Source organism: Chionomys nivalis, chromosome 11, assembly GCF_950005125.1.
Source record: "Chionomys nivalis chromosome 11, mChiNiv1.1, whole genome shotgun sequence".
In the NCBI taxonomy this organism is placed as follows: Eukaryota; Metazoa; Chordata; class Mammalia; order Rodentia; family Cricetidae; genus Chionomys; species Chionomys nivalis.
The window spans coordinates 68,640,964-68,660,533 of record NC_080096.1 but is presented as its reverse complement, the minus strand read 5'-3'; the positions used below and the strand labels follow the sequence as shown (position 1 = coordinate 68,660,533).

At 37.8% G+C, this 19,570-nt stretch overlaps 1 protein-coding gene across 34 annotated transcripts in view; it reads right to left on the bottom strand.

Annotated features, from left to right (window-relative positions):
- Ptprd (protein tyrosine phosphatase receptor type D) overlaps positions 1-19,570 on the bottom strand; it is a 2,217,081-nt gene that overhangs the window by 62,387 nt on the left and 2,135,124 nt on the right. For all 34 annotated transcript variants that reach the window (XM_057783903.1, XM_057783917.1, XM_057783909.1 and 31 more), the window contains one exon: positions 12,076-12,199. In XM_057783903.1, the coding sequence (XP_057639886.1) occupies positions 12,076-12,199 (124 nt within the window). The remainder of the gene's footprint in view (positions 1-12,075; positions 12,200-19,570) is intronic.

Genomic DNA, 19,570 nt, shown 5'->3' with positions numbered 1-19,570 from the left:
AATTTTAATGCTTTTATTCAGAAAATAGTCTGCATGTGCATTAGTAACACTCACAATAGTGTACTAAGAAGCTAAGTGTGTGAGAATAAACTGAGTTTCTCTGGGGACTCTGGGGATAGAAATCTAAATTAAACTGGAGGAATGAAAGAAAAGAGAATTATGACAAATTAGATTGCATCATTCTTTATTTACATGGAGTCAGGGGGCCTCTTTCAATTGTTTAATGATAGGGTTTGGCTTAGGTTATTGCATTTTTGCTTACTGCTTCTTTGTGGCATAGAAAAGAGTTATGAAAATGACAAGAGCACCCAAAGGTCTTTGCTTGTGCTATTCTATGGCAAAATTCTTAGGATAGATTGATCCTGCTATAGCAACTTTTTTTTTTTAAGATGGGATCTTACTATGCAGCCCTGGTTGGCCTTGAACTCACAGAGATCCACTTTCCTCTGCAGGGACGACACAATAGTTGGCTCTTTTTAATATCCCTGCTCATCACCAGCTTAGATCAGTGACTTGTATTTTTTTCTATTGCTTTATTCCATTTAATAAAATAAGTAGAATTTTAGAATCTCTTGTATAGTGATCCACTCATGCTCTCTAATTAGCAGTAATTGTGCAAACAGTTCCAGTACCAAAATGAATATTTCATCTGGTCATATGTGTGAAAACCTTAAGCCTTGGTCCCAGATGTACAGTGAGTCCATATAGCCCAATCCCATGTTAAACCGAGTCTCATCAATCAATGGATCCCTTCTAGTGACACATTGGCTACTTACTCATGCTCAGGATAAAGCCTAGTTGCTCTGAGTCCACTATACCTAGAGTTGTAAACTCAAGTCTTTAAAATAGGGGTGTATGACTTATGAGGTAGCTCAGCGAGTAGGAGCTGGCTATTTGTCCAGAAGACCTGGTTCAATAACGAGTACCACATGGCAATTCAAAAACACCTGTCACTCCTGTTCTAGGGAACCTGAGACCTTCCCTACTATACCCTCTGGGGGAACCAGGCACACATGTGCTACACAGACTAACATATAGGCAAAACATCCATATACATAAAATTTAATAGTAAAAGAAATAAAGTAGAAAAAATGTTTGACAGAGCCACACTATTGTGTTCTTCTGGGTCAGTATGCTACATACAGCAAGTACCAGCTCAGGCAGAATGAGGCAATTTTTAGGTTATTATTTTATTTGTTGGTAATTTCTAGTTATAGTTCAAGGTAAATATAACACACTTCAGCATGAACTCTGAGTCCGCACCACCAACTCTTTTTTTTTTTTTTTTTAGATAAGCTCTCCCTCTGTAGCAATGACTAGTCTAAAATTCGCTATGTAGACCAAGCTAGTCAGAACTCACAGAAATCTGCCTGCCTCTGCCTCCACTGTAGTGCTAGGACTAAAGGCCTGTGCCTCACCACACCCGTCTTCCATTCTTTTCAAGGTCAGTAAAGCTTTGGATAATTAGCTTTGAGTTCAAACCCACGGACAGTAGCCCCTTTCTTCACCTAAAAATAAGGTTAAAAGGACAGTGCTTCATAACATTGTTTGTGCATGTGTTTGAATATTAACATAACAAGAAAGATTCCTAAGAAAGAAGATATGTGCTTTTAAAGAATACTTAAGCAAGAAATTAATGACTTAGAAATAATTTACAACCTTAAAAGATATTGCAACGTCAAGGAATATTTCATCTGAGCTGCTTTGTCAAGGCAGGGTTAAAATAAAATCTTTCTTCCATACTAATTTGAGCAGGACTAATTAGGCTATAGGCCCAGATAATAACAAAACCCATTCACTTTGCTGTGGATTATAATTTTTCTGATCAGAAGATAATTTGACTTGAAAAGATTTATACATGTGTAAAGAATATTTGTAGTTATGAATGGTCAGTAATAGTCTTTCTGCACTGAACCTGCATGAAAAAAAAAACAGTACATGAATTATTTTATCAATATGGAATTAGGTAACCATTAGAGGAATGTTCACACTTCTGTACCACATCATGATGATATCTCTAGGTAGCCTTGACTTTCTTGAATTCATCCATTTATTCAAAGTTACTTTAATATAAAAAGAATTGTTTAGTCCCTTAGATTTAGTAATGATACATCCTAATGCTCTTGCAAGCCAGCTCCCACTGCTTTTACCTCTCACTGTTGAAATCAGACTTATTAGGTGGGGCTGATACTGCAAAGCTCAACTAGAAGCCACTAAGGCTAAAAACAAAACAACGTAAAGAAAACCAATGCTAATAAGAAGTTAGCAAGTGTCTGCTCATGGGAAGGAAGCAGTTCTCTATGGAGCAAGTGAGAGAGACCAGCAACAGCCATGGAGGGGAGGTCCCTTCCTTCCAACTAAGGCAAACACTTCCTGGCAGTGCTGGAGGTGGAGCAACATGGCTGGAAGAGCTTTCACTGTTCCTCCTCATAGAGTAACACCAGAACATGGAACACTCGGCCCTTCAAACTCTACACGTTGTTAGAATAAACTATACTTCAGAAAACAAGTTCATTCCATTTTTAATGCAGAAGAACTGAGAAACTAATGCCAGATAATGGCTATCTATTATATATTAAAAAAAAACCATTCCCCTTCTATCCTCCACTACACACAAAACCAAAATCCCCAAACACTGAATTGGTGGTTAAGTCCTAAATAGAAATTTCTACATGATAGAATACACAGAAAGTTTACTTTCCTGACAACACTTGGACCAGAAGTATAACAATAAACACTAAGTAACAAGTAAACTTATTTAATTTCGAAGGATGCAGGGTTTTTTTTTTTTTTTTTGCCTTGAGCCATGACACTACTCCTAGCTGCATCAGAGATGCTACAATGAAGAAGTTCCCTTGCAACACACAAGAGAAACAAGAATTCCCTCCCAAGACACAGTGTTCCTGAATTTCTTGATGTAGCTGTGACCTGAATTATCCTCCTCACTTTTGCAGAATTCAGAATTGGTTTTCAAATGCATTCTTTGCTGTGTGGTCACCACAGTCCATCAGAGCTGACAAATGAGTAACATATAAAGTCCCTGTAAACTAGGGTCTCCTCACCACATTGTGCCCTCCTCTGTCTGACTTGCCCTCTGGACTGCTGGGGGAGGGAAGCTTTGAAAATGGGCCCAGAAAAGGAGCTGGAGAGCCAACCTGGCTATACATTCACTGCAAGAACAACCGCACAGCTTGGGGAGGCTATAACTTCCTGTGCTAGAAGAAACTCATTTGTTAGGGAGCTTTTTGCCTGGGGGCAGCTCTGAGGTCACTGCAGACATGGCTTATATTCATAAGGATGCGATTATTCAAAAGCTTCATCTAGTAATGAGATAATCAGAACCTAGCATGGTGTAGCCTGTAGGAGACGTGTATAAAAACCACTCAGATTGTCCGTTTTCATTGATACTATGGGAATGTTATTGTTACAATGTCGTCAAGCCAACACTTTATAAGAATGAAATGAAAGAATGCATGCACAATTTCCGAAATGCCAATGAGTATTGTAATTGATGCAATAAGTAAATGAAATAAACCTATTCCATTTTATCTATTGATGAAAAGTAATTCCCATTCCAGATTTTCCTTTCAAATTCTACACTAAAAATAGTTAATAGAGAAATAAAATTCTTTTTAGTAACTTCTCAGAAATCTATATCTCATGCCCCAATTCTAACATCAAAAAACTCACAGGAGACACAGTTCCCTATATATTCAGAATACTGAAGTGTGAATTCATTAACAAATTCTGTCTCCATATACTGTAAAAATAATGAACATCCCATAATCTAATATGACTCCGTCGACAGAAAACAAACTCATATCCAGGGTTTTCTTACTCAATATTTGATTGGCTTCCTGAATAAAAATGTAAACAAAGCAAACAAACACCACTAACAACCACCAGTTAAAAATTTATTTTCTCTTCTCTTGCTTATCAGTTGAAACAGGAGTTGAGTAATAACACATCTTTACGCTAGTGGCTCAGTCCCACGTAGGGGAAAGTTGCCATCCAAGCAGCTGTAATTAGATGGCTTTTAATAAGCCTGAAATTGTGAAATTCCTTCAGGTTTCTAAGGCTAAAATTCCCATCTTGCCTGCTACTTGGGACAAATTAAAGTATGTGTCTTTATTGCTGCTCAAAAATAAAAAAATAAAAGAGCTTTCTGTATTTAAAAAATAAACAAGAAAAGGATTAAACTGTGTCACTATTGTACATAATTAACTTGAAATGTGAAAGCCTGGAAGTGTTACAGGAACTGTGCTGTCTGCCTGCATCAATGATTGATGTTGTGGACACTGTAAGACAAATGAGATCAGCTCAACAAATAATTGGATGGAACTCAAAAAAATAAATAAATAGACCTTGGTTTCCAGAAAAATGAGGTATATTGTCTAATAAAATTTTTCTGCTTTGATTTACTTTTTTTTTTTTTAAATGATGTGCATATGAGCACCCTGTGAAGTTAGGTGCTTCAGATTCCCTGGGTCTGGAGTTAAAGGCAGACAGTTGTGAGCGCATTCGCATGAGTGCTGAGAACACAACTCAGGTCCTCTGCAAGAGCAGAACATTCTCTAAACCATGGAGCCATCTCCCCAGCTGCCTGTGCTGTTTTTGTAAATAGAATTTAAGAGCTAGATAATCCCCACACAAGGTGCCCACAGATTATTCGCAAGTAAAGAAAGAACCAGAAATTAGGGAAAGAATATTTATTGAGTTGATAAGAGAAAGAATATATGTAACCTTTGAAGTTAGTCTTTTTTGGAAAAAATGCTTTTAATTATTTGAAGTCGAAGTATCATTTATTCATATTCACTACATTTAAAATTCTTTTAGAAAATGTTGAAGTTGTATTAATTTACTTTCCCGGTTTTTAAAAATATTGCTATGTCAGTCCCAGTCTATCCACTTGGGGTTCAGCCTCCAGGTTAAAACCCAAGGCCCCTAGTTCTTCCTCACTGCCCCCCCTTCTATCATCCTCATAGCTGACCTCCGTTCATTTAAGACTCCAGCCAACCTGAAGAACTGCTCTTTCCCAGGGACCCACGGCCACTGTCACACTTGGCGAGGAAGCAGGTAGACTGCCAGAGCTCTCCTTCCCTTCTTTATTAGGAGGCTCACTGTAAACCCTCTCCCTGTCTGTCTTCATTACTTGACACCACCCATAGTGTTTTCCATTTCTCATTGTTTTTTATTTTTATTTTTTGAGAGGAACAACATGAAGCTTGGTGGGGATGAACTGGGTGGCTTTTGAGAGGCAAAGAATATGATAAAAATATAGCATATGAAAAATTGAAAACATATGCAATAAAAAGTAAAATAAAAACATTTTCACGTTTTTTCCTTATAGACTGTGCATCAATTTTCTATACATGGGCTGAAAAAACAGAAGAAGCTATTTCACAGCAGGGCCATGGTATGAAACTGGCGAACACTCGCACATGTGTGGACAGTCGTCTTCAGTGATTGACATGGGATTAATTTGGTACAGGATTAACTACAGAAGAAAGGCCTCACCAGGACTGGAGCAGCGCATCTCATTGTGGTGAGCAGAAGAATAAATATTACGGAAAACTACCTCTGGTTTTCATTAACTGTTTTAGTTGCATTTATCTCAAAAGTGGTGAATTTGTGTGCTGTTCACTTACTAAAGCTGTGAGTTGCCATCTCATAAATAATCACAATGTTATCACCATCATCTATCATCTATACTACTTACACTAAGATTTTTAACTGTTTCTATTATGCAAATCTAACACCAGAAGATATATTCTGAATTCACATATAAAGGAAACATGTTTCTCTTGTTGAAATATGTAATTTTATTACGGTCTGGTTTTCATTTATCAAGTGCTAATATTTTCTTTTGCTTTATAAACAACTCTAAACACATGCAGCTTTCTTATTTGAATATCAATAACTTTTCCATAGATCATCTCAAAAATTTTTGAGGGACAAAAACTTGTTTACAAGAGCAGTAAAACATATAGCAGTAATGATAGTAGTGTCCAGTGTTTATTGGGCATTTCCTGGGTGACAGGCATTCTAGGGTTTTAAATGCATTATTTCACTTATACTTTCTACTGATTCTAGGTAGTAGGTAGCAGTAATAGAATCACTAAATTGTCAAGGAAACCAATATTTATTGAGTGACTTCTCTCAGTAAGCTCCTCAGAACCAAGAAAAGTCTATGATGCATTAGTAAGAAAGATGTTTTGAGTTGCATCATGGGCTAGTTAAAGACGGTAATAATGAAAGGAAGCAATTATAAATATCTGTTTCAAAACTTTAAATATAAGCTCCTCCCATAAAAAACCCAATTTTTATGGGTATTGCCAGCCTCTGCCAAGTTACATACTGAAACATAATAGTGATATTGATAGGCAGGGCTTTCTGGAAGTGATAAAATCATGAAGCAGAGTCCTCCAATAAAAAATTAGGATCTTTGAAGATCAGGTTTACAGTCCTTCTCCAGTCCTCGCATCACTGAGGAAATATCCCTTCAACCTGAAGCAGTGACATTGTTTGGGACAGTGATGACCCAGATATCCTCAGCAGATATTGAACCTGCTGGTAACTTTATCTTGGACTTTTCAGATTCCAGAAATGCACATCTAGTGTTTACATATTATCCATGTGTGAAATGATTGCAATACCATAAACAGATTTAGATACATGTTCACATTTTAATAAACTTTAAAAATCAGTTTTATAAGCATTAGTGTTGAAGAATATTCATATGCATGTCGCAAATGAAACCTTTTAGATCTGCTTTGATGAAAGGGTTATACACATGCCTGTGCTATGAATATCATAAACTCTCTAACTTAAAAATGTCTGCCTTTTTGAAGGAGCTAATATAGTAATGTTCAAGATTTAGTATTTATTTGCCTACCCAGTATCTTTTGATCTCAAAATTTAGAATAATCTTCAGAAATTTAGAGACGACAGTGGAGTCATATAAACCCTTGTCTTCAGACCTTGTCTGAAGAAAGAGAACCAAACACATTATGTCAGGATTGCTAAAAGGGAAAATGAGCTTGGAATAACTTGGGTGCCCAGAAACCCCCACAGATCAGGGTGGAAATACACTGTGTGGATATTCTTTGTTTCAGGTAGACTTCTTGTACACATCAAATCAGCAACGGACTCTGCTCTCCCAAAGACTCCCTGTTGACTGCAAAAAGCAGCCTGACAAGATCACACAGCTTTGTAAGCTGGGACTTACTTTTCAACCCCAGGCTTTTATTCAAAGTCCTCCCAATATATCTTAAAAGAAACTTTAAGCTAATAACAAAACCCACTCAAAAAGCATTCACAACATGTTTTTTATGTGGAAAAATTCTCTTTGCCTGGAGCCTAAAAAGTAAACTAGAATCCTCCAGCTCCCAGGTTGCAGCATAAGTATTCAAACTTCTGAGCAGTCATTTCTGCCCAAACTGAATGGATTTTAAATGAGAAACTGTGCTCACAGTTACAACTATCACAAGGGCAAAAGCAACGCAGTTCCACATGGGATGCTGGGGGGAATAGCAGCTTCATGTTTAGCTGACATGACATTAGCATTTTGACTTTACCAATTCTCACGATTAATAATATAAAGAGCTCTCAGCTTTTCAAAACTGCACTTTTGTGAATAGTACGTATTTATGTCTATGAGTATGACGTGCTTGCACTGGCGTATGTGAGAGACAGTTCAGGTGTGTGAGAGAGAGGGCAGGTGTGCATGTGTCACAGTGCATGTGTACAGGTCAGAGGATGACGTCAAGTATCAATCTTCACCTTCTACCTTGTTTGGGGGCAGGGGCACTTGTTTGCCAATACACTGTATAGGCCAGTCCATAAGGCCATTCATTACTAAAGAACCTCCTGTCTCTGCCTCCTGTCTTTCCATGGAAGCTCTGAGATTAGAGACATGAGCTGAAAATCCTGGTTTTATGTTGGTTCTGTGAATTAATGCTCAAATCTTCATGTTTGTGTGACAAGCACATTATTGACTGAACTGGCTCCCGACTCAATATTTGTATTATGTTCCCATTTTATATTCTGGAAATCAGATAACAAGCTTTTCAGTATAGATAATACAGTTAATACCGGGGCATGGTGTCTATCATATAATAAACACTTAGATAATCAGGCCCACTCTAAGTCCTAATTGTTGCTATTGCACTAAAAAGTAGCATTTAAATATTACTTTATATTTAGGCTTCGGCATCAGCTTTTTAAAAAAAGTCTTTGCCAATATGGTAATACATTAAATATAATTAAAGTAATATATTAAATATAATACTTCTGATGAAAAGTTAGCACTAAATGCTCGTGAAGATGAATCATGTTTCAGAACGGAAGCTGGTTTTTACCTAGGACAGTAGTGAATAACTCTTGCTAACTATAAGCCATTGTAACAGAAACATGTATAAACTGCTACTCCTACATTTTATTATAACAAACCTGAAGGTACATTAAAATGCACCCGGGCAAAAATCACCCACAGAATCTGTTAGGTACTGGTACACCTGGCTGTACTTCTATAAGATTATGACTGATGTGAAAATTCCTAATGCGGGGCCACAGTTTCAGGTTAGTTATAGGATAACCTGGGAAATGAACTTAAAAATACAGTGCTTAAGTAATTCCTAACCACAGTGTTAAATAATAAAAAGGACCTGAAGGCATAAAGATAAATCCAGGCTTTAGGAGTCAAACCCTCTACAGAGGAGAGTACCCCTGGTGACCTGAGACAGCTGGAGGAATGAGCAGAGCTGGGTTCTGTAGAATGTAGGCTATCCTCTGTCTGCTCTGTTTTCTCCTAACTAATGCATACTAGTAAATACCAGGTGAGATAGTTGTGATAACATTGCATAGTCTGTAACATAGAGTAAATGTAATAGCTGCTGTGATCTCAGGAGCCAGGAAAGAGAGGCTGTAATTGTGAAAGCTGCTCTCAGAGGGGTCAAGATTACCTAGATATAGAAACAACTAAAGCCTCAAAGTCAGAGTCTTGCTCTTCATCTTTCTCTGTCTCTGCCTTAATGAAAGCATAGGTTCTGAACATTTTACACACTGCATGAGTTAACAGATTATTTTATATTATGGTTATATGCACATAAGAATAAGCTTCAGCCAGACAGTAGTGGCACACACCTCCTAGCACTCAGGAGGCAGAGACAGGCAGATATCTGTGTGTTTGAGACCAGCCTAGTCTACAAAGCTAATTCCAGGACAGCCAAGGCTACACAAAGAAACCCTGTCTCCAGTGCCCCCCTCCCTGACAACAAAGGGCTTCATTTTGGTCTTTATTTGAAAATAACTAACTTAAGTCATTAAACTAGTCCCTGTTACATCCCTGGTTCAGGAACCACAATTTTCTCATACCAACTGCTTAAGTGGAGCTTATCAAAGTGGCCATTGGACTTGTCAAAAAGTCCTTTGTGTTTTGCCACCTATTTTGCCAGATGTGCAACAACTGACAACCCTCTGTATTTGGACCCTCTGGATTTATTCTGGCTTTCCTCAGTGCAGGTTAGTGAGTGAACTGGGCATGTCGGGAACATCACCACTTCCCAGCAGCTTAGGAAGCAGGCTGGAGCTATACAGGCTCCCGATGCCCATCAACTTTCACTCTTTTCATAATCTCAGTGGAAAGAGGGTAACTGTTCACACTGTTAGCTAAGATAAAGACAATGTAAGTCACTGCATCCATTTCTGTTTCTTCTCTAGTGTCTGTCAGATAGTCTTCAAAGTAATATAAAAAGAATAGCTAACACTACCAGAGAAAAGATTACAAAGCCATCATATTAAACCCTAAACCACAATCGCTCCAGTTAGCCAAAAGAGGTAGAGCACATTAATTTTTATACACAGGGCTAATACCAGTTCCGCTTTTCATTTGGCTCTGTGTTATCCAAGTTACCTGCCAAGGAGCCAGTTAGTGACTGGCTGTGCAGTTCTCATGCACAGCACCTCCTCTCTAAGACTGATACAGAATGAATGGCTGTCACCCAGAGTACTTCCAGGTTAGAAGGGCTTGGTCTGAGATAAAATGATGTTCCTGGTTGTAATCTAGATTAAAGCTCTCCATCAAGCCCATAAATTTTAATTAAATTCTTCTAACCTTTTGCATAACAGAACACTGGGAGACTTTGCTTTCTAGGTCAACTCTAGATTTAGGGTATATCTGTGGGCACAGAGTTATAAAAAGGCAAGTTTTAATCTGAGTCAAGTGCCTCTGCTTCTGCACTGTAAAAATGGCCTAAGAATAAAGTGGACATAAGTTTCCAACTGTCATAATAAACGCACCAGAGTCCGCCACCACCATCTCAACACCCTTTGTAAGATGTGAGAAATAATAGGCCAAGGAAAATTATGGCAACATATCAAAAATACAGTGATTTGGTACTGAGGAAAGCAAAAGCTGGCAGGCAGCTTTCCAGATTCTCTTGCTAATATATTTAGTTACTTCCACATTAGCTTGACCGATTAAAGAAAGATTTTAGTTCCTCTATCTGTGACTTAGTTTTGCTGCCTAATTTATTGTGATATACATTTTATAGACAAGGAAATACTATTTGTTACATTTTAAAATGGAGGTGTAGAGCTAAAATGTAAAGCCATCCACAAACATTTGCTTGAATTTATCAACAAGACTTAGAAGCAGTTACCAAAGTGACCTAACCCGGCCTCAACTGGCACTGGCGAGTCTCGATAAAATTAATAAGTGTTATCAGGATAGAAGAAGACTGACATCTGGACACTACTGTATTGGCTACCAGTAAGAGACATTACAATATTTTCCAACATCAAGATTAATATGACACAATTTTATGGCCCATCGATTCCACTTAAGGTGATTTTGAACCAAAAAGCAGGTTGCGGGTACATGCTTAGCAAATGATTTAAAAAAAAATTCGTTTACTCCCAAGTCTGCCTTTAATGCTTACCAAATTTCTTTAACATTTTAAATTCATATTTGACTTATATGTGTGCCCATCCAGGTATGTACCATACTGTTGTGGAGGTTCGAAGTCAACTTGCATCCTTCTACTATGTGAATTCTGGGATTGAACTCAGGTCCTTGGCAAATGGCTTTTCCTGCTAAAACAATTGTCTGAAACCAAGATGGCTTTCAAGCTAAGAGCTATGAAATAAAGTGGATGCTACCATAGATTTTTAAAAGCAGGAAACGAAAAAATATATATACTTGAATCCCTGTAGATGAGACTGCACTGTGGATTCCTGAAAGAACTGATGTGAAGCCAGCACTATTCAATGATTTCTAAAAGCAACTGCGAGAGATTAAGCAGAGAGCCTTTGAGCATGAAGAGTCACTGGTGACAAATGTGGTATGTGACAGGTGGTGGCTCAGGTTGCCTGCTATGACATGTGAAAAGGATTAGGTGGCAGGAAAAAAAAATATTCTCTAAGGTCTTTCAATCTAATGATTTTCTATAAGCTAAAGAACTCCTGAAATTCTGATTGTGAGGAATGAACTCCCAGATGTTTTAGTGTGGCACATGCATTGATTATTGGAAGGAGGGGAGCAGAAACCATCCTCCTGAGTCTGCTGAGGAGCAACCCTCTTCGTTCCTCATTCCTCTTGGAATGCACTTCAGACTGCAAGTGGAGAGACGGACTTCAAAGCAGATCCCAGATTTGATACCCTCCATGTTTCCAAGGTCCTCCGTTTCTGCTAACCACCATATCAGTGACTCCTAAGTTCACCTTGGCACCAGTAAGCATGTCCAGATTTATTTACAGACACCATTTCCTTACTTTTTATATAAGTGACTAGTGGACATACCTTCTGAAAATCACCAGTTTGCTCATAACTATCAATAATCATAGGTAAGTTGAGTATTGCTTCCCACATCAAAACATCAGTAAATTACCAAGCCTACATGGACGAATGCTTCTGTCATGGTAGCGATGCTAATCTGTTTCTGTTACCAATAAACTGTGCCTGGGTTTGAGGCAAATGTTTTCATAGACGGCTAACAATTCAGGCAATATTACTTTCCCATGCAAATATCTAAACCCCAGAAAACAGCAATTTGAATAATATATGCATTTTCTTACCTTCTATTGCTGATAAGAGAACCCTAGAGTGATCATATGCAATGACATTTGCATATCTGTTCTTTGGTTTGTTTACTTCTAAGTTTGAGTGTTCCCATGTGAACTGCTGGCCAGGGTCAATCGACTGTAAAAGACAAACAATGCACACAAAAGGTGAATACTGAAAAATGGATTAAGGCGTTTATCACAAGGAATGGACAAAATTAAATAGAAATTGTAAAGCCATGCTGGATAAGGATGATTTCAGCTGTGAAGCTGAACACTAACATAACCTACATAGAATACTGACCATAGTACGTATATGTATAGTATATATATATAATATATATATAATATATATATATATTATAAGAGACATTAACAATCACCAATATTGATGCAAATGAAAAGCATCAACACAGAAGTTCTGTTAATATTTGAACAGCAGGGCTATATCTTACTTTTCTATTTCCTTCTCTGCTGCTGTAGTTTATAAGTTTATTTTAGCACAATTTACATTCTGGTGCTGTGAACATAATTTGCATAGAATACTCTTCTTGATCTCTCTTGCTGAACCCTCACACACATACACACTAGGCACACACACTCTCCCAACCTTTCCTCCTGGATCAGCACACACATTTTCCCTGACTTCCCTGCTGGACCCGTGCACACATACTTTCCAATGACTGGCCTTTCCCAGGCCTGCTGTGCACAGGCTCTGCTTCTGATTCTCCACCTGTATGCTCACATCTTATAATTTTCTTAATAACATATTATGACAGGGCAATTTGTACAATCCAAACAGCTGAGAGGGACAGTGAGGAAGAGAAGCCAGTACTCACCATCAGAGTCAGAAAAACAACATTCTCCCTTCAGAAAGATTGGATTATTTTTCTGCTTATACTATTGTTTCTATGCATCATCATGTTTATCCAGTCTGTCCCTTTTTACCCTAAATTTTTTTTTCTTATATTTTCAAATTGTCAACATGTTTTAATATCATAGTTCAAGCAAAAACAATCTACAGTATGTACTATATGGATATAAAATGCATTTTGTAGGTACCTCAACAATGATTTCAAAACTACATTCAGGCTTAATTGCTTAATTGAGGAGTTGAAAACATTGCTAGTGAAGGAACAAGCTGTATGGCACACATGGAATATAGTCTACGGAAAGGAAACCTAGGACTGACAATAGACTTGTAATGGATACTGGGTCACAACCAGTATAATTCCATTTTCTTAATTGTTAGGAGATGGTTCCCCTCCCCCCCGCACCCCCTTCCCCCCGCACCTCATTTTAGTGGATGAAGTAGAAGGAAAGGCTGTGTCACCAATCTGACTGTGGAAGGTCTTCTCGGACAGGCAGTGTGCTAAATGCTGTTAGTAACCTAGTTAAGTCCACAGGAGTGACTCAGATAATTTCAAATGCAAGCCAGGGAATCAAAAGCTCACTGCTAAATCCTGGCAGGTAGTTACTAAAGCACAAGGCTGCCTAACTGTCCAGAATGCCATTGCAGAGTGAAGAAGCCCAAGACAGGAAGCACATCTAAATACAACCATCCTTCACCTTCCAACTTATCATCCTGTGTCATTCCGGGACAATTACATAAGAAATCAAGTTTTAAAAATGAGGTTGGCTTCACATGGATGATAGGACAGATGGGACGCAGCTTACATTTATACTTGTTTTACACGGATCAAACAAACATTGATTAAATAATGCTGACTTGTCTTTGTGCAGCTCAGCACTCATCCATCTGTATCTATCTGTCTGACTGAACATTTAACAACACACAGCACTGGTCATTATTTTTGGAGCTTGTCAGAATGCTGAGAGCAGTAAACTCAAGAAAGAATAAATACAGCAAGTCGGTGAGGTATACTAACATCCTTTATACTTAAAAGAAGAAAACAGAAAAGTGCTTTGACAATCACCTTTCCATTATCCATGTTAGGAAGGCAAAGAAATCATAAATAAGTGAAACTATCATTCCTAATTTTTTTTCTCCATCTTGGTGCTGGTAATGGCAGAAGAGCTTTGCTTCTGGGGTCCTCTAGCCTCTCCTGTTGCAGTCTCTTAAGGGTGAATATCATGACCAACATGGACAAAGAGCAGCACAAATACTAGCTGTCGGGGAAGGTGATTTCTATTTCAGCTTCATATATTTAGCTGATCCACCCTGACTGTGCAGCTTGCTAACAGAAACTAAGATGAAGCCATTGGAATAATACGAAATTAGCACCGTTTCATCCAGTGGACTCACTGAGTTTTTTTTTTCCCCTTTCGGAGTACCACTTGTGTCTTCTTTTCTCTTCAATTCTCCCTTCATTGTCAGTCCCTGTCAAACAAGTTTCTTTGCAACGCTGGTGTATTTTTAGCATTGCTGCCCATTTTACCCTCCTCAGCTAGAGTGCAGCTAGGTTGCTTTCAGTCTCTGCAGAGTTTTGAAAGCTGGAAGTACAGCGAGAAGAGTTACTCAACTAAAAGTTGCTTAATGGGCCTTTTATATTTCAGAAACTATTTAAAATCTGTGTACTGTCTTGTCCCAGAATTCATAAACAAGAACGCCTCATTGTATTTACAAAGTATTTCTCCAGGCAATCAATAGGCCCTTCAACCCCACAAGCAAGATGTATTCTATATGCTAAAAACAACTTAACCAAGATGTCAAAGGGTTTTCCATTCCTGTCTAGACACAGGGATCTAAGTAGAATGCCCCTCTCCACCATGATTTCAAAAAAATAATTTTAATGCTAACAGATTCTCAACTCAGTTGCTTCTGGTATAGGTGGAACCAGACACAAGGAACTCTATGGGTAATTCAAAGTAAACAGGCAGTCTCAAGTAGACACTTGCTAATATCAAATACTTGGTCTTAAAATCTAAAATTGTTTACCTCAGTTAGAACTTTGTCTTAAAATGAGTAAGTGGAAGAATAAACTACATGCAACACATGAAGTTCTAATTGTGTACTGTAATTTCATTCCAAAGCCATAATAAAAATGTGTGTCTATCCAATTACTCTAATAATATTTGATGTTAACTCATTTAATTTTAAATAAAAATCCTATGTGTGGGTATTATGTTCATCATGGTTCTGTGATTACAGTACACAGAAGTCAGATGATTTGTTCATAATTAAATAGCTACTACATAGAAAGGTCAAATTTCCTAAGCATTCTCTCTAGCTCAGCCAAAGTTGACCTGATGGTTTTATAACCCAGCCCTCTGCTGGTTCTTAAATACAATTCAGGGAAAGTTGAGATCAAAACTCTGTAAGGAACTGCTGATCTTTGCCTGTGATTCTAAGCACAAGACAGAACCCTACAAATTTGCACAACAGATTATAGTACTTGAGTGGCACTCCCTGAGCAGGACCTTTTTTTCCCCTAGCGCTGAGGTCCTTACTTTAAAGCAACATTCTTCAGTGGTTCTCTAAAATCCAAACTCTTTTGGGCCAAAAGAAAAGTATAATTGCCATTTTCTAAACACCACACACTCCATAATCACAACTACTCAGTAGGACTTTGCATCCTCCCTATGACCCAAGAGAAAAACCTCTAAATGTTCCTTTAGAGACTCATCAAAGAACTGCCACAAAAACACAGTCATCCTGGGGTTTTTTGTATGTTTACAAAACAAACAACAAAAATTTAATTATATAGGAGGACTAGACCAACTATTTTACTAGCCAAACTACAGGCCAGACCTTTTTATTTTTTCACTGGAACTGAACTTTCAATGACCTTAAGTTCTGGAGAAATCCTGGCTTTTCACATAGTTCATCTGGTTCTTCCATAGTGTGGCTCACCCTACGGCACTCTCAAGCCCCTTTGAGGTTAGAAGATCAGCTTGGAGCTTGTTGCCCATTTATGCAGAAATAGTTTCTCCTTTTCATTTATTTTTATTCATATTTTCTCTCATCCCATTTGAAAATGGTAAAATGGTGTATATATCCATGTGAACAAAACACATGCTTACATAGTTGGGAAGGGCTATATTTTCCACAGTTAGCAATTGCCAGAACATTCTTCCAAGAAAAGAACATGCATTTAGTTGAAACTAACAATCCTTTATAAGCCAGAATATGAGATGAGGTGGAAAGTAACAGCAATGTCTGAAAGACAAGGGTGAGGCTGGTGTTTTCAGCTCTGGTTTAGCTGCAGTAAGTTAAGTAACACAGCAAATTAAGTCTGTGTCCTCTGTGCCCCTTCCCTCTGTGTTCCATCCCTCTTGGCATTTCTGTCACCCAAGTGGCAGGTTTGTACCCTCGTTTTCTCTTTGCTCCCCTTATCCAGTTAGTTATCAGCTCTTGTTGAGTCTTTCCCTGTAACAGCGCCTCTGATACAGGCTACCAGCAGAGTGTGAAGAACTGAAAGAATTTTTCTAGATTGCTAGTGTTAATAAGTGGATGTGGAAGCATTTTTCCTTGAACAGAAGAAGAGATGTATTCAAATTCATGAAAGGTTTATAAATGTAGCATACTTGTTGAATGTAGTGAAAAGGTGTTTCAGGCGGACATTTCTTCATGCAGGATTTTGCCTTCAGGTAACAGAATTGAATCAAGGCTTTACATTGCCTGATGGTTAAATTTGAAATTTAGAGCACAGTTTATAGAAAATCAAAACTTAATATGTAAAGTACTATTTAATCATCTATGTTTTTAGAGTTATAATATGTGAACAAAGTAGAAAGGATAACTATGCCCATAATAAGACACTCAGTTATGTGAGGCAATGTAACTGTCTGGTCAACACTTGCCCCTACATTCTGTCACAGCCGTACAGAGAAATCACTCTTTTCCTGTAGGACTCTACTCCTAGAGGTACTTTTACATGCTCTTAACAGGCCACTGTGCCAGCAGAATGAAAGTAGTAACAAAAGCCCTGTGGTGTGGGAGAATTGTCTGTATTCTGACAATCATGTTTTAAATAAATGCTGATTGGCCAGGCAGGAAGATAGGTGGGAAAACCAGACAGGAAGTAGAAATGATGCAATGGAACAGGAGAATTCTGGGAAGGAAAAAGCTGATTTCTCCCAGTCCTGCGCAGACCACCGAGGAAGCAGGATGTGACCTGCCAGCTGAAAAAGGTACTGAGCCAAATGGCAAAAATAGATCAGAATAATGGGTTAATATAAGCTACAAGAACTTATAAGTAGCCTGAGATAATGGGCCAATCAGCTTTATAACTTATAGAGATCTCTGTGTGATTTTCTTTGGGGCTTGCTGGCTATGGGGTACCGGGCGGAAAACAAACCCCAACAAGCAGGCCCCCTCATGTTACAGCCCTGAACAGTCTTCACCTTTCTAAGGCAAGGCAATATGGGCTCTGGAATTAAACCCTACTCTTTTACTTTATGATTTTGAAAATGATAATTTTTTGAGAGATTTCTTTAAATTAAGAGTTTGAAAGAAATACAACTTTAGCATTTAGAAATTAAATATTTCAGAGTTGTTGCCCAACATGTTGTTGAAGGTGGCCACAAACAGAATTAAGACATTCCTGTCCCTGAAAGTAATGTTGATAGGGATGGCATCTGTGACTTGTTTTAACCAGTTTGTTTGGATTGTTAGCTATTATCTCCTACATTAGATAAATGAGCAACAAGAAAGAAGTAGACACCTGGGTGTGGTGACCCACCTCTAATGCTAGCACTTGGGAGACCAATCTGGTCTAACTAGCAAGATGCGGAGGTGCGGGAGTGGGGGAAGGTGGAGACATTCACAGTTTATTTGTAAGGGCTGTGTAATGGAGAAGAATTTTAAGAACACAGTTTAAATACCAGTATTTTCTGTGATATTTGAAAACATAAACACTTAAATGATTTTCAGACAATTTTCAGGCAGAAAAATTCTGTTAAGAAACTATTTAATCTTCTCCAAGTAAAGAGATATATACGATTGAATTGATACAACGTGACCATAAAGGTTTATAAGAATAATCCACTTGATTAGCAGTCAATTTAAAGACTAGGATATTTATTAAGTAAAATAGGCTATACATTCTCAGGAACCATGTGGAGTTTGATGACTGTGTTCCACTATGAAGCAATCATCTTTTAAGTATAATCCATGTGCATCATTAAATTAATTTATATATGAACCTTCCCTTTCCTGATGGTACCAGACCACCAGACCACCAGGTTTTAGTATGGAATGGTACTGAGTAAAAAGGATAATCACTGTTTCCTAATACTGCTTAATCTGTATCAGTTCTCAAGGATGAAGGCAAAGCATTTGTTGAAAAGTTTTAACTGAAAAGTAGTTTATCTTATCTCTCTTCTATGTCTCACTGAGTGGGATCTAAACAGACCCTGTAGATCACAACTTAGCAAGCTGGTAAATTTCTTTTCCCCATCATGCCAATTGAATCTGCCTCCACATGGGATTATAAAAGGTAAGCAAGCTGCTTAGTCATTACTGCAAGGCAAGTGATTTTTCGCCCCTCTATTATTATGTAACAGCATGTACAACTCTATCATTTGGAGCCTCATCTACTTTTCAGCAGAGATAACAAAGCAGAGCCAAGTAGCTACATGCATTGCTTAGTTTTCCCTTTCCACTTGGAAATGGAGGCCTGCTCATTCATAAAACCAGCACATTAGTAGCCATAAAAGGGAAGAACAATTGAAGAATGGGTAGCTTGATTTCATGATATTGCAAGGAACAAGCAACACTACAAGGAAAACAGCAGATATAAATCATAATGAGGTTGATAAAAGACATTAGTGGTCTCTAATCAATACTATTATTTCTTCAAAAAATGTAGAAAGTTTTAATGAGATTTTAAACATCATCTTGTTTTACTTTGTATCCTGTAGTTAAAATATGTGCTAGCCTTTCAGTATTGTTTTTGCTTGCCATTTATTAGGAAGGTTTTTTTTTTTCTCATTTTACTTTGCTTTGTGTTAAATCATTTATCCATTCTCATACAAAGAGATGAACTTCGAAACTGAAAAATAAAACTTTTGTTAATGTTTAATCAATACCTTGTTTTCTGGATCAGAAAATTAAACATTCAACATCCAAAAAGGAAATAAGAGAAATTGATGCTTTCTCCTTGTCTGTGGCAAAATACAGAGGATTACAGCCATCACTTAAAGAATTCCTCACCTCACTTTTATCCCCAAATGTGTTTAGTGCAACTATCAGGCAGCAACAGAGCTCTCAGCAGGTGTCCTTTGGGCACAGCACACACATACTGACTCCTGGCTGCTAACGTGATTACCCTTTGCAGGCAAAGTAAAAAGCCACAGCACTACACATGGGCTTCAAATTAAATCACACAAGGTGGTTATTGCTTCCCATACCCATGGTGTGTGGATATTTTAGGAAGTATTTACACTCTAAGGTATCATGTTCTCTTTCTTTCTTCTCATAGATGATAAAATAAAAAAATCTTAGACAACCAACCAAACTAAAATTTTAGTTCGATTTCATTATTAAGGGAAAAGTTGCTTACAAAATTTTTTATTTAAAATATATATTGTTTTAAGATTGTAAAAT